This window comes from Kryptolebias marmoratus, linkage group LG22 (genome assembly GCF_001649575.2).
Source record: "Kryptolebias marmoratus isolate JLee-2015 linkage group LG22, ASM164957v2, whole genome shotgun sequence".
Classification (NCBI taxonomy): Eukaryota; Metazoa; Chordata; class Actinopteri; order Cyprinodontiformes; family Rivulidae; genus Kryptolebias; species Kryptolebias marmoratus.
Genome location: NC_051451.1, coordinates 23,655,085 through 23,672,061, shown reverse-complemented (window position 1 = coordinate 23,672,061; position 16,977 = coordinate 23,655,085). Strand labels below are relative to the sequence as shown.

The window sequence follows — 16,977 nt, the reverse complement described above, 5'->3', positions numbered from 1 at the left end:
AGGGCCGTCTCCGTGCTGTGGTGAGCACGAAAACCAGACTGGAAGGAGTCAAAGCGATTTATTATTGTTAGGAAGTTATTTAATTGTTTAAAAACTGCTTTTTCAATAATTTTGCTGATGAATGGGAGGTTGGAGATTGGCCTGTAATTCTGCAGTAGTGATTTGTCTATATTCACTAAAACAACTCCAGTAGAGCATCTGGTTACATCTGATGGATTATGGTACATCCCATTGTGTTCCCACATAGTTATGAAAAACAACTGCAGTACAAGATAGATATTGCTACAAATATTACACAACCCTGTTTTTCTCATATTGTAGAATTCCAATAATTTGGTAAAGTCTCCTGGTGCAAAAGAGTTAGCAGCATTATTTTGCTCTCATCGAAATGTTGAAAAAGGTTTTCTCCTGCTCAATGTGTTCACACCTTTAAAATTATCAGCAGTCCATTTTGCATAATTTCTGTTAATAAGGCAGTCTATCAGGGCTTTTTGCCAAGGACAATAACCTAACTAACTGTTTTTTAAGCAGATCTCTGCAGAGAAATACATTTGGATCTTTTTTGACAAAGCTTAATGTCAAAATGCATATATGTGCATATGGTGAAAGTTATTCAAAATTCTGCCCTGCTTATGTAGGAGGAAATGGTCTGTTAGTGCTGCAGCATTTAATATTAATGTGTTATCAGCTATGTGATACCTTCGGCAGGTTTTGTACCACTTACTTGTTCATTTGTGCCCCCAAGTGGTGAAACTCAAAAGTGCATTCAAGGATTGTAGGTTTATCAGACGATGAACAGATGTAATGAAGCAGCAAATAACAACAATTAAAGATGATTTCACAAAAAATAATTTTTAAAAAACCTCACAATTACATTAGGTTACTTTAGATATTTAAAAAGGGAGGAGTGTGTTGTAATCTCATACTCCAGTCTTATGAAGATCAATTTTTAGGATCTACCAGAATTTAAAAAAAAGCCTTTAGTTGTGTGCACTTTCTTGATGAGCTAAATATAAAAAAGGAAGAAAAAGGAGAAGCTATGCATACAGCTTCAGGAAAACATTCACAACTGAATTTATTCTGCTTGCACTGAAGCAAACACCTGGGACTGCAGCCTAAACTAATTTCAGCACAGTTACAGATCGCAGCTGCTTTAACCAGATGATTATAGTGTTGGCCATGAAATGAGAAAGTCCTCTTCCAAATGTAGACCTTTGCCATTAAAAGACTTGGTTTCCTAGTGTTCCCTCTCCAGTTCCTTCTGAGATTAAGTCAAACGTCTTCTTGACAGAAAGCCAAAACAGCTTGTCTTTGTTTCCATTTAAGACCCAAAGGATTGTACCTTTGATGCAAGTGATGCTTTGAGTACATCTCTGCTGCACCTCTCTGTTTCTCTTTGTTTGTTGTTGAAGCACAAAATGTAATTGGAAATCCAAAAGGGAAAACAGGTCCACATTTCAGAAACTGTAGTTGACTTTTTGCCCCTAAATAAATTCATCGATGAAGGGAGGAGAAATTTGTCTTGGATTGAATAATACCACAGAGAGAAAAAGGGGAAACAGAACAAGTGCAATTCCTGTTACTTAAGCAGAACTGCATCTACAGTGGACCAAGCTGAAAAATGATTTTTCAATGACTGAAGGAAACCCAGAGGGAGAGTCACAGATGGGTATTCTATGAGTACTTGACCCAGCTGAAATAAGGCCTTATAATCACTTAAAGACTCATCAAGAAACACTTGTATCCCACACTGAGAGACCTTTTAGAGAGGGAGAAAAACTTAAAGTACTTCAGTAAAAATGTTTTTTTTTTCTCAAAAGCTACTATAATGTTAACCATCTATTTTAGAAAAAAAACATATCTAATGATGCAATATTCTAAATGACACATTCAGCAGAATTATAAAAGATGCATATCCACAACAGCAAAACGTAATGTGATAATAAGCAGGTGCAGGTTAGTGTTTCAAGTGGCTTTGTTTTCTATCTACAGATCTTGCATGCAGGCCAATTCATGCATGAAGCAGGTACTGTTTACCTGATGTGTGGTGAAGCGACACATCTGCGTCAAGCTCAGTACCACATGTGGCCCTATGAATGAAAGCCTGAGCCTCTTAGATATGCTGTACCTTTGTAGGAACAGAAAATAGTAGTGAGGAGAGCATATTACCATCTACAAAGTACTTCTGGTATCAAGTGATGTGATCTTGAAATGTTTACAATATGAAATGGTTGCATAAAATTAAAGGCCTAGCATTCCTTGAAGGAATATCATTCACTGTCTTTCATGACAAACGTTTAGACCGTTGAAAAAATGAGTTGTAGCCATTTGGGAAAAACCTTGAAAATAGTATTATTGATCTCATGTGATATTGCAAGATGTCATGTTCAGAGTGTGTGTTGTGAATAACTTTCAACCAAATTTTAGCTCAATATCGTTAAACTTGACTGATTTATAGCAATTTCCATGATGTCAGTTGGCTGCGGCAGCCATCATGAATTGGGTTGGTTCCAGAAGTTAATCAGTTGTTCTATCCAATGATTATTTTCCAGGAAGTTTTTTTAAGATCTGTCCTGTGGTTCATGAGATGCGTTGCTAACAAATAGACAGAGTTCAAGCTCCAAATAGTTATTGTCAATGTTTTAAACACAGATCATGCACAATCTGTTAGCTCTCAAAATGTGTGCATTGGCTCAGTCTCAGCTACCACATCAAACTTTAGGCTATTAGCTTAAACAGTAACAGATTAACAGCCATTTTTATATAGCCATGTACATCCAGTGAGTACTTTCTGCAAGTTTCATTAAAATCGGCCTCATGGTTCATGATTTATTTTGGTAACAGTCAGACTTACAAATCCACACATGCACATGGACATGCACACACACACACCCACCCACCTACACACACACACATATATGCAAAAAAAAATATTGTCCATCTTTTACTGTCAGTGGTGGGCAACCCCGACAAACTGGTTGCCTTTTTACAACTGAAAGTTTTTGGTGAATATTAAATGTGTCAGTACTCATCCAAGCATGCACATCACAAATACTACACAGGGCTGCAGACGAGCACACAATGCACTGATGCTAATGTGTGCAAAAGGACAGAAATAGAAACACGGTGCTGTCTTAGTCACCCCAAGATGTGACATGATCTGAACAGACACACCCAGAGAGTCAACACTTCATACAAACACACAATCTGTACAGTATCTCAACACAGAGGGAGGCCAGAAAGTCAATACAGTTTATGTTATCAAACAATGTAACATCACGGCGGCTGTCTGTCTGATTTTTATATTACAGTAAATAGGGTAAACTCTAACCAACATCAGTACCTCATCATCTCTTCCTTGTGATGCAGTCTCATAGCTTAAGGTTTGAATGACTACAGTCATGACTCCTCATCATTATGTGAATCCCACTTTCTATGAACATCTGTCTCTCATGCAAACACAGTTGTTTCACAGTGGATGATTATTATATTAAAGAAACATATGTGCATTGAAGCTAAGAAAAAAAAATCTGCAAATTTCTCATTTATTTCAAATGCAGCAACCAAACAGAGATTAGTGCTGCTCATCCGATTTGTTATGCAAGCTGTGGGACAACATAAATAAGGCTGATAAAACAGTCCACTAATAAGAAATAATGCAGGTTTATATTTGTTGCATCAAATCTGCAAACAGTGCATACTGATGTAATGGAATGACTTCTTTCTTACTTGGGAAAACAAATAAACAAAATCCAGATGAGTTCTCCTCACCCTTATGGTAATTCTGTCTCCGGTGACAAATATACTAAAAATAATTGAATGGAGGAACTAAGTAAAGTTAAAAATAGCTACTTGAAAATAACACCTTTTGGTTGTGTTAAGACTGGAAACACAGGACCTTTTTTATCTGCTGGTTTCAGGGAGCAATGCTGTCTTTAGTTGTGCCAGAAAATAACATATTCATTCTGCTGTGAACATCACTCTGCACTGCAGTTTATCATCATAAATGCCCACTGGCTGAAGGGAAAAACAAATGAAAATCAACCTTTTTTCTTCTCTTAAAAATTCAAAAAATATACAAACAAGATTGTGTGCACATGTGCACTTCACATAGCACCTTTTTATTGCCAGTGCTGAACCAAGTTCAAAATATATACAGAAGATATATTGTGTATAAAAGATAAACTAATGAAATTTTGTTTTTAATTTCACATTGACTTGTTTGTATAGCCATCAGGCTTTATTTGCTCCTTTCACACATTTGATTCTGCTGGCAATGGAACCTTTGGACACTGCCTGCACTAAAAAGTGGCTATTTTTCTCTAAATGTGTCATTCATTTCCATAAATCAATTTAAAGGAACACTCAAGTCATCCACAGAGAAAAAATAATATTCAAAAGTCAATGTACGTATGTGTATGTAGAGGTTGCTTGAGTGTGTGTGTGTACCGACATACACTCTTAAAAGTGTGTCAGTAAGTGGATGCGTGGTGATGATGATGTGTCTGAGAATGCATAAATCAGAGATGGGGTCACAGGTCAGCAGCTTTCTGGAGGCTTTCTCTCGATCTCCTATGACAGTTTTAAAGATGTGGTGGGCTACGGTGTCCGTCTCTGTCCGTCTCTCCTAAAATCTTTTCTAAATAGACGTGCCTCTGTTTCAGAAAGCTTCTTTCTGAACAGGTCACGGACGGACCTTGTCTCCCTTTACGAGTCCAAAGCATCTTTGCTAGTGAAACCACTCTGCTGCACTCCAGCTAACTGGGACAACAAAGGGCTTAGTGGGAAAAGGAAAAGGAAAAGGTCTGTTTCTGAAACTCTAAGTAAACCAACTGTCTCTTATTTTTTGTAATTTGCTCACTGTCCATAAGGTTTGACTTATTTTGGAGTAAAAACATGAAATAAAGGTTAATGAAGAAGCACCGCCCTACTTTGAAGAGATGTAAAAATGTGCACTTTATTTTATTCTAGCTTTCACAACCTATTGTATCTCTATATATACAAAGACATGCTGTAGCCTCTATCAAATGTAAATCCATTTGCATAAAGCTGCATAATGAAAGCATCTCCTTCATAAACATAAAAACTAATATTAACACTCCTTTTTTCTGTATTCTTCATTCAAAGCAGACTTTCATTGAACCTTCTGTCTCTGCCCTAACTCATTTAAATGCCTGGAAAAAAAGGTATGCACAGATGAATGCTGGGATTGTGAGTCAGTTTTTGGTGCCCATCTTTATGAGATAAGCGATGCAGTACATGTATATTGCGCATGCTTCACATGATGACCTGCCCTGCCGGGAAGTCATGGTTTAACACAGCTGTACTAAAACAAAAGGTGCTGCAGGAGAAACTATTGTGACAGATTGGAGGATTAAATGGACTGCATGGTTGATACGTGCTTCTGCTCAGTGCAAAGCCTTTTCTGTTGTTTTATTTGTTTGTTTTTTGTTTTTGTTTTTTTGGCAAAAAAGTTATTTTTTTCCTAGCATAGCTGACCAAAATAAAATTACCTTCTTAGTTTCACAGCTTCACTGCAAAAAGAGGTCAAGTAAACATTTGCTGTGTACAGTAAAATGCACTTAGATGCAACCTCTACCACGTGACTTAGGTTTGTATCTTCCTTGGTGATAACAGCACATAGAAACACAAATCCAGTGAGAAGCTAAGCCAGTGCTGACCCTTTAAGAATAAGCATAGCCATTTGTTTATAAATATAAACAGCTAAAGTACTAAAGCTGAGTGTGTGAAGTATAACTGTGAAAAGCATGGCACATTTAACTTCTTCCTTCCACAGGCCAAACACATGCAAGTTAGGTTAATTGGTAACTTTACATTGTCACTAGGTGCGAGTAAGAGTGTAAATGATTTTCTGTTTCATTTGTTTCCTTGTGGCCCTGAGATGGATTTGAAACATGTCCAAAGCGTACCCCGTCTCTTGTACAATGTCTGCTGAAGATAGGTACCAGCTCCCCTGTGAACATGCATGGAAAAGCAGGTAAAGAAAATGGATGGATCCATGTCACATTCAAAATGTGTGAATAAATCACCATGGTGTTTATTTCAGTTAGAGCTGGAGCTCAGATAAATCAATTTTTCAATTTGAAAGTTTTTTTTACAATTACTATCTACACTTGCTTTGTACAGATAAAATGAGATCAGTGCTGTACACAAAAAAAGTCTTTTTTATTTGTGTAACCCGTAGAATGAAGTTGAATAAAAAAATCTGAATAAATCAGTTATATTTTGCATTTTGCCGTCTTTTAAGACAAATAAGTTATATTATATTATATCTTGGGACAGTATTTTCTTTTCGTTCAAATATTACATAGACTGCAGGTTTATGTGATGACCTGTAAAATACAATATTAGCAATTGTGTAACTATTTTGGGATTTTGAACTAGCTTTGGAGTAGATTTATTTATCACTTCAAATTTTAATCCTTGGGTTACTTTGAGGTGTATCTTTCTAAGACTGATTCTGTCTTTTTTGTGAGGTAAAATATTGACTTGCTACAACACATGAACCAATAACAAAAAAAGAAGTCTGCTGCATTGGACTTTTAAAAATCCTTTAGGTCATTTTAGGATGCAAAATACAGACTGAGTTTTGGAGATTGATCAATTTCTTATATGAAGTTAAATGAGTCAAAATTCACACAAGACACTGAATAACTAACTTTAGACTTGTGGAGCACTTCAGCACAAAACTTCTTGCTTTATATGTCACACTGAATGGATATAATAGGTTCATTCAGTAATTTTAGGTAGCATGTAGAGTCACTATTCTCAAACTAGTCAATATGCATAAATATGAGATTTTTTGTCTAATTTCTAAGTAGAAATGTGCAACTGCAAATACTTCTGCAGACAGGGACTAACTCTGAAGTCATCCATGTAATTTTAACAGAATTCATAAATAGTTTTTAAATAGTTAAGCACATGTCAGCAAACTTTTTTTCAAGGATGTTTTAGCTTCTTACCACAATTCTCCGAGTTTATGAGAAAGGGAAATATTCACAGTGTCACCATAACTCCCTGCCGAATAGTTTAGCTCAGACTTTGTATCAACACACTAATTAGTATGGCGTTGTTGAGAAACAAAAGCTTCTTATTTTTTCTCAACATGCCACAACAGACTACCAATTATTAAAAAACAATGCATCAAACATCATAGGTTCTCACCAGTACAAAACAATTACTGTATAAAGATTCTGGATAGGATTCTGATCCAAGCAGATATAGAATAAACAGACAGCTAAATATGTAGAACGTGGCTGTGACGATGTAACATTAATGAACACAAAGGAAAAAGATTTTCTTTTTCCCCAACAAATCTCTGCATCATATATAAAATGTGACATGGTAAGACACTGCAGCTCAGTCACACTAATGCCACTCTCTGCCAGCGTGAAAACATCACATGATGAAGACTTAAACTTTATGAGTTCCCGCAGCTGCTCTCAGTTTCACACCATAAGGCAAGTGAACAATAAGTCATGAATACATAGAGCTTAAATTCATGGCATTCAACGATGTAGGTTATTATACAAAAATTCCCACCAAGATTTCATTACACAGACAAAGGTACAGACATGTTACAGCATCCAGGGTGGGAGGAACTGAGACCTTGTTTCCATGCAACAGCCTTTGCCCACACATGGCCACTGGTTTCTAGCACAGAAACCTATTTAAATTCAGATACTCGCCCAGCATAGAGAATTACGAAAAACAATCAGGCCAGATAGTGGCCACTCATACTGAGTTGGAAGAAGAATAAATGAAAATTAAAAACAATCAAAAACAAACAAAGTAAAAGCAAGCAAACAAACCCCTTATTGTGGCCAAACATGACAAAAATTGTGAATGTTCTCCATTTATAAACAGCTGCTGTGAAATCTGTGCAGAATTGGTTCAAGATCATTCTGTTTGGTGTTTAATACTTGTAAAAGTCAGATATTTCTGCAGATTAAAATTTGGTAGTGAGAAATGGTGCACTTAAAATTATGGATTAATACAGATTTGGTTCACAGGGTATATTGTGTTTGGGATTAAGTGGAGAGATAAAAAATGCTCATGTTCATGCAGTTAAATAATCTTCCCCTGCTCAATAGAAATGTTTACCAATTTTATTTATTACACTATATAGAAAAGCTCCACTAAGCTTTAAATAGACAGATAGCACTTCTATGTTGGGTTAAATTATTAATGCTTTTGTTCCTTTTATTTCATACAAAAAATATAGAATACTAGCTGATTAGATAAGAAGTATCAGGGTGAGCTTCCTCCTGCATAATCTCATTTACTCATTCCTTAAGATAATTTTATGTTCTTTTGTGTAAGTCCATTCTTGTAAGTTTTTTATAGTGACAAAACAAGAACATTCTCTCCTGTGATAACACAAAATGTCAGTTCAGCTATCTAGCCCAGTACTGCCCTACAACCAATCGGTTAAACTTTACGCTGAATGTGCAAATATTTTTGCCAGCATCTAAGCACGTTTGAGGAAATGTTTACTGAAGTGAATGCACAAAAGCACTTAAGACAGATTCTCTCATATCTCTGGGCACAATGTCTCTTCAAAGCTAGGCCAAGCGTTCAGTTCACGAGACCCAAATATTTTCAGGCGTAGATTTGTTTGGCAGACATGCATTAAAAGAGGACCATATCCCAGGCTGAGATAAAGTCACTTCATGAGATAGCAGGCTGTTTACTCCAGTGCATCTTTCCTTCCCAACCCCCACATTATTGCCTTTACTACTGGAACGGGTGTCCCTTTGTATTGATTGAAACCAAAATAAGTGGTCCAATCCTCGTGTGCCAACACAGAGGAACAGGACAACTATCTGCAGCAATTCCTTCGGGCCTGAGTTTGATCTTGGCATTAATGTTCTGAAACACAATGCCTTACTCAGAGAGAAAACTCCTCAAAGTTCACAGCAGGTTATGTAAAAACAAAATAATTGTGCTTATAAATTCTTGAACAAACTCATTATTTATTTTAGTTTTGATGAATTCATGTAAAAAACTGGATTTGTTGCAGTAATGCTTCATGAAATGTTCAAGAGTTTTAGAATATTCATATAGCAATTCTACAAATTTGAATTGTATTTACGACAATCATTTTAATGAGCGGTTGTCTTTTTTTCACTGGCATTCGGTTACAACATGCTGCTAACACTACCACAAGACAGCAATTTGTGCACCAGCCACTACAGTGCTTTTCCAGACAGGGGTGCTACTTTTAGCAAAAAAACTGCCAAAAAGTCTCACATCTTCCCCTGCTATTGTAGTTTCATTTGAAAGAGCAGAAAAAGATTACAGCCACGGCTGAGCTACAGTTTTACTGCTAGAACATGTGGCCTTCCCTCTACATTAATCTACTAGATGAAACATGAAGGAACACAGTGATCCCTGACTAGTGGTAAGTTTACTATAAGTAGGACTGCATGATATTAGGAAAACATGCAATAGTGATATTATTGTAGAAGACTGCATTGGTAATACCAGTTGTGATAAACCCAATTACAACATTTTTAACACTCTCCATGTGCTGGTTGTGGGTATTAAGTGGAGTGGGAGTTAATATGAATGCACAATTTGTATTTTTTTTTTTTTTGCATAAAGGTTGGATCTGCAATATTTTTGGAATGCTTTGAAATACTGATATTGATATAGCAATACATTTTTTATATATTTTGCAGCCCTGAATTACAGCAAGTCTTCATCCTGACCATATGAATATAGGCAAAATTCCTAAATATTAGTTCTAAATGACAGTGGTTGCTGAGACATCAATGTAAGATGTAAATTTGTCTGCATTAGTTACTTATTAGTTGCACAAGTTAACTTTAAAAATGTAAAGCTAATGCATACAATAAATAATATGCCTTTACAAATTACATTTGGTGCAAAATGCATGTAAAATCTTGTACCATGGGAGACTATTCACAAGGAACAAGGACAAAAGAATTAGAACTAACTTCGAGGCATGAGGAATCATGCCCCTCAGCATCAGAGAAAAAAGTCTAGACACAAACACAAGCTTTATTGTTGTTATAATATTGACATGGCACTAATAGCTATGGAAATAAAACTGGGTGGAGGAGCAACCAAGCAAGACGAAAACTATGTGAAGGCCAGGCCCTTTCCTTTGCTGCAGCCTCAGTATGACCCACTTCAGTTCAACAACAAACACCACTCAGTTTGTCTCTGTACATTAACCTCAGAAGCTTGACCACTGCAGGCTAATTCCCTCAGGAGGTCCACACTGCAGTTTAACACACACACCATGCAATTTTTAAACTTGATCTAGAACAATCTACAAACCCCAGTAAACAAAAATATTGCAATAAGATAATGTTAACTTACACTCATTGTTTAGAACAGCGTGTTTACGATGCCCGTGCTGCATTGTTTTGCAGATGCAAAAAAAGCATTGGTGACTTCACCACATACAGATAAATACGGTCTACTTCCCATGTCAAGTTCCCTAACTAAAACTGGTTCATCAGCATTTTCAGCTCTATTTATATTGGCAACATAAACAGCATGCAGAGATAGGACAAAATGCGTGATTAACACTATTCAGAACACTCATAATTCATTTTAAAAGGCACCGTTTTCAGAGAGAAAGATGAATCATTTTTGCCTGCACATGGCGAGGTTTGTTTCCAAGGAATCTATGAACACATCACACGGATTAAATGTTTGAGGGATGATAAAAAAAAAAAAAATTCTTTCTATTTCATCATCTTGCCATTCACTTTGAATAGAAAAGGTGCAGCCACTGTTCTAAGAAGCTGAAATGCTTTTATCCAGCTATAACACACTAAAGGTGCAGCCAAAAAATAGTAAAGAAAAAAGAAAGAAATACAGCATGCGGATACCAAAAGCACATACAGCACTGTGCAAAAGTTTTAGTCCAATTAATTGGTTAAACGATTTATCAAGCCAAGTTAAATCCAAAATGTAACTAGTATTTAAACAAAACATTTTTCAGATAATTTAAGAATAGGCAGCTCAGCAACACAGTGGTTAGCGGTGTTGCCTCACAGCAAGATGGTTCTTAGCCTGGGGTCTTTCTGGGTGGAGTTTGTTCTACCTGTGAATGTGTGGGTTTTCTCCAGGTTCCCCAGTTTCTTCTAACTGACCAAAAATATACATGTTAGGTTTACTAATAACTATAAATTGCCTTTAGGTGTAAGTGAGAGCATGAGCGGTTATTTGTCTCTATGTGGCCCTGTGATGGACTTGCGACCTGACCAGAGTGTCCCTCACCTGTCTTACAGTGACTGCTGGAGAAAGACACCAGCTCACCCACAACTCAGGAAGGAAAAGAGGGTAAAGCAAGATGCATATAATAACTTTAATTGGTTGAACAGCATTTAATTCAACTTGTTTATGTCTCACTGTTCTTTCCTGCATATTTTTGTGGCTCAGTCAGAATGTCTTGCATCACTATTTGGAGAACTTGCTTATATTACTGGTAAAAGAGATTCTTGGAAAACATTTTTTGTAGCTTCATACTGCATCCCTTAACCCTACGCATTGATCCAACCCATTGTTTTTTTTAGGTCAACAAGAATAATGAAACCAGCTTTAATAGCTAAACTCTGCAGGTGGTGCACTTTCCTCAGATACAACATAAGCAAATAAGCCTCATGAGCCTTTCTGCTCTCATCACTGCCAATAACCTCTGTGGGTCTGAAAAAGATAAATATGTATGACAGGAGGTTAAAAAAACTACATTTCTTATTCCTTTAAAACACAACATAGGTTCATAAGGAGGTCACAACCAAAAATATTCACAGAGCAAAATCCTATTCGCTTCTGATGCAAACAGTCTGAGGAATTAAAAGTAGAGTTCAAAAAGTAGAGGTAGGTTCTGAAGCCCACCTATCGCAGACACAAGAAGCCTTTTAGTGCTCTCATTGACTGTAGGTATGTTCAGGATGTAAGTCTGTTAATGCTTTCTGTTGATAACAAAAGGCAGGATCTTATCAAACTAGTAGAAATGACACAGAATGCATTAACATTTATGGTGCTTTTACTCTGCTTTTTGTGACATTACCAGAGTGTCCACTTTGGTCCTTCCTTTTCTTAATGCAGTTCAGCTCTCTGTCCATTCACACCTTACTGTGTGAAGTGCTGCATAAGAAATTAAAGACCAAACAACACCGCCCTTTTGCATGTTTTGCATCAGTGAGTAACCCATTTTTTAATAAGATAGAGCAGATATTACCCTAGAAGTTTTACATTAATAAGCATATAGTTAGTCAAGTCAAAAGCCTGGTTCATGTTTAAGTGAGATTAATGTCACCTGAACTAATTATTACAAAATGTCAGTCAGAAAGGCTTGAACATATGCACTGTAATTGCATCAGCCAAAGAAATTAGTCATTTGGATCAAATTACTAAAGAAGATAAATGCATTTCTTTGTCAGTCTAATTCATTTTCTTGTGTGCTTGATTTGTTGTTGTTTATTTAGCAAAACACAAGCGTGTACGTTGCTCCCTCTAGTGGTACATCTCAAAAAATTTGTCTAAACTTCCCCACATGATTAAGTTTTTGCTTTGCAGAGTCACTTTGGCTTTCAGCTCCCCAAATGAAGACACTTTTCTCAAAGCAGGACCGCTGAAATAACACCTGATTCAAGATTTTATTCTATTTGACTAAGATATTTAGACTAAAACGGCAATGTTTAAAATCTTTTTCAAATGTCCAAGTTTATAATTTAACTAATGTTGCTCTTCCTGCAGGGCTTGCACAATGAGCAAACTCGCATAAATGATTGGAAAATTGTTTTAAGCCCTCCCTCACACAGCCTGGGCTCAAATCTGCAACCCCAGCATTACAAGTCCCTGTAGCACTCACCACAGAACTACAGCAGGCCCCTTTAATTAATCAAAGCACATAAACTAAAAACATTCATGAACATGAGTTTGATCGTTGTGTGAAACCACAAGACAGAAATATCCTTGCTGTTGACAAAAGAAAACACTCATCTTTCAATGGCTAAAACCAACATTTTCCTGGACATGTTTTCAAAACTTCATTAATAGATTGACTCAACCATCTGGCAAAATGAACATCTTGAAATATTATTTATTTTGGATACTTGAAAGTAATAAATAAAGTACTTTGACAGCTGGGAATTAGAAAAACGGATCCTACCATCATTGCACAAAGGTCCTCCAAATGTCGTCATGCTGCAGTCACAGCTGAAACCCTCCCACTGCTGAAGACACACACCCTGGTTGGCACACGAGTCCTCCTGGCACGTGGTGCTGGGGCCTGGATAAATAGAGAAATAACAGCTTCATTAATACAACACCAGGCAGCAGAGTCATCAGGCTCACCTCAAAGTTTAAATATATGTCATGTTGAACATACACATACAGCAGTATTTCTTTTTTCAAATGAGGACATACACAGAACAAACATACAGAACTAGCTGTATGTAAAGTAACATCCTGCAATTATTCTGACAGATTCTGTTTTAAATGTCATTTGTTGCAAAGGATCTGCCCGAAGTCTCAGTTTATTAAAATTTATTCACTAAATGTACAAAACTAAACCATACAGATGTACAAAAAACAGCCTAAAGAAAACATTTAAATAAAGTCATGCAACTTTAATGTTTGAATTAGACTGACATTAATTATTTACATATTTAAGCTACATTTTTCGGAACATATTCAGAAAAAAATACAGTTGCAAGAATGAACTTATAGTTAAAGTTATGGTTCAAATTTTAATATCATTTTTTTATAAATATATTACTAAATATCGTGTTCCAAAAAGATACATTGCACAATAAAATACACTTAAAAAAAAAAAAAACTATTTACCTTGTTTGCTACATGTTAAGATGGTATGGTAAATCACATAAATTGTATTTCTGCACATTTGTATTAAGCTCTAGTTGAACAAAATCATTGAAAGTATAGGTAGTAGGGGAAAGTTAATCAACCTGCTTGTCACAACATTTTTTGTCAAATATAATTCATTTTAACATCCAACTCATCATGTAATTATATAGTATTAGTTAAGGTATTTTTTGTTTTTTTTAAAAAAATCATTTTAATGTGTTATGGTGGTTAATCAGAATTTACTTCTCTTTTTACTGTTGTTTAACATATTAATGCATGGCCTGATTACACTTTGGTTTTTTGCTGTTCTCATGTAAGTAGCTGTTAGAGTTAGTAGTAGTTCCCAGATTGGTTAACATGAGTGACTTTGAATGTTTGGGTTTTGTAAGCATACTAAGCGGTAGTGAAACAAGGGATTCTCAGAGTAAGCCACGTGTTGGGGTGCATGTTGTATTTTTTTTTTTTCTGAACCTGTATCTCAGTGAAGTTGTTGCTTTATTAGCCACACCTGAACTATACCATGCATGTTTTGTTTTTTTTATCTTTATCTGACTGTTGTGTTTCACATTTATTGGTATAAATATAATGGATCTAAATCATGGATCTAAAAAAGGATTTATGAGTTACATAAACAAATAAATTTTAAATGTATTGCACTATATTCATATAAATAATGCAAACTGAGACAGGAGTTTAACAATCAACATGCTGAGTTATAAACTTGTAGTGTTTTCATCTCTGTAACATTTTTGATAGGAGCACAAACCAGCCTCATCAGCCAAACCAGTCATGGATGAAGTCAAGAACATGGATCATTTGGTTCAAAGGTTCTGCTGAGAGACCCTGAGTCCAGCAATCACTTTGATGTTACTTTAATATTTACCACAGTCCACAATCCGCTCATACCCCACTCTACAACCTGTAAGACCCAAAGGATCTCCCACAAACCTCAACAGATTCAGGTTCAAATTCATCACAAAATATTATACAGGTGATTTTAATGTTGGTTTCTATGACAGTGCTGATTTGAAGAAATAAATTAACTCCAAAAATATGTTATTGCAAATCTTGCAAAGGTATTGCTTGGAGTACATAACTGGGGTACATTATTTATAAAAGAAATTAATTTTTAAAAATCATTTGAATCTACTTCAGCATTTTATTACATTTTTGTTTTCTTTTTTTGATAACTTTAAATGGCAACATCTTGAAAAGCTGAAGCCTGCTGTTCAAATGCTAATAAAGTGCTTGAAACAATAATATTGGTAACACAATAAGTGTGTGATGTAATAAATCAATTTAATAAAAAAATAAGATTTTAGTCATTTCAAACATGAATGTTGTTTACAAGAAATCCATGCAGCATAAAACTATTTAATTGAGACTATTATGAACCATGCAAAAAATAAATAAATATAACACATACATGAAAAATAAAAATCTAGAATATTCCATAAATAGTATAAAAAGTGCAGTTTAAACCACAAAGAACAGGTGACATGAAATCAAAACATGAGCCCCATAAAGTCCGATACAAGCTGGTGATACTTGTATTTCAATGAGACTCAGGCCATTCTTGATGGCAGGTGGGTGAATGATAAACCAGGCAGTCATCTTGTTAAGGAACGTGTGAAACCTGTGGTGAAAAAGACTGTGGAGGGCAGAGGTACTTCAGATGCAAACAGGGGGGGGGACAGGATATCAGACTCTGTATCAAACAAAGCTTTCTACCTTGCAAGTCAGCTTTCATCAATGCAACTTTTGCCAGCAAAATAATAGGAAAGGAAAAGTATACCAGCTGGTTAGTAAAGGCACCAAAGTGTCAGAGATGGAGAAACAGAAACACAGACTGCAGGGGTAGGAGAGGCACGGGGAAGGATGTTTGTTCTTAGAATGAGCCAGAGGGGAGTAATGGAGGCTGGATTACAGTGAATCAAGCTATAAATGCAGCTACTTTATAAGTAGTAGCAATTAGAAGTAAAACTAAGTTATCGAGAAATGTGAAAGAAGTAGATATGTTTTATTTATGTCTGTAAATTCGAAGGTGTTTTGCCTCTGCTTTTGTTGTATTATTTTAGCAACTATATGCTACTTAGAAAATTTATCATTACAATCCAATAAACATGTTACATGCACCCACTGAGTCTGTGTGACACATTGTGACATTTGTCAGTTTATTGCAGCTACCTGAGTGCTGAACTGGATTACATTCGTTATGCTGGAACAAGAAAAAAAATCAGAGGTACCCAATAGTAAAAAAAAAGTGGATGAATAGTGAAATTAAACTAACTGAATGAAATTGAAAAAAAGGAATCAAATATTGTCTTTGAATCTAGTGCACGCATTAGACTGGGGAAATGATATTCATGCATGCAACAAAGGATTCATACATAATTCAAAAGAATCGCTTCGGGCAAAACCTCAGATCTGGTACGCATGCACAGTGTAAAACAGAATAGGGATAAAATGGGAAGTAACACTGGCGGTACAAATATGGCTAAGAGAATAATCAGATTAAAGCCAAGTGAAACAGAAATGATTGCCTGTAGAAGAGTGTTGGAGCTTGATGCATTCTAACAGAATACTAACAGACTTTATGGATGTCAAATTACACGCCACGGGTTACTAGTGTGACTTCCTCTTTGTCTGTGACTCGCAATGTGCGTGTGAAGTATGTGACTGAAATGATTGTATTACATAGTGTTTCACTCATACTTCGAGGAAGAGAATTGTGTTGTAATATTTAATTAGAAGATGAGGGACTTTTTTGTAGTTTTATTAGTCACATTTGTTGTCAATTAGAACCAACTACAGACAACAGACTCAGTCTTTTGCAGGATCAGAGAGTGCTCACCTTCACATCCTCTCTCTATCTGACCCACACAGTCCACAGCATCTGACATCAAGTCTGGGAGGCGCCCGTTGAGATCCACAGATGCCAGACAACCTTGGAAACCCTCTTTGGCATGCACCAATTTGGGCAGCTCCTTATACATTTCTTTAGCCACCCCACCAACATAAAGATTACCTGTAGAGACATAAAAAAAATATGACAACACTGACCTCTAGTGCTATGAAAAGACAATACTAATCTTACAGTTT

At 36.0% G+C, this 16,977-nt stretch overlaps 1 protein-coding gene across 27 annotated transcripts in view; it reads right to left on the bottom strand.

Annotated features, from left to right (window-relative positions):
- The window catches only part of LOC108234070 (neurexin-1a), a 226,109-nt gene that overhangs the window by 100,458 nt on the left and 108,674 nt on the right, over window positions 1-16,977 (bottom strand). For all 27 annotated transcript variants that reach the window (XM_017412947.3, XM_017412949.3, XM_017412958.3 and 24 more), the window contains 2 exons: window positions 16,730-16,903; window positions 13,178-13,297 (listed from right to left, as the gene is read on the bottom strand). In XM_017412947.3, coding sequence (XP_017268436.1) covers window positions 13,178-13,297; window positions 16,730-16,903 — 294 coding nt within the window. The remainder of the gene's footprint in view (window positions 1-13,177; window positions 13,298-16,729; window positions 16,904-16,977) is intronic.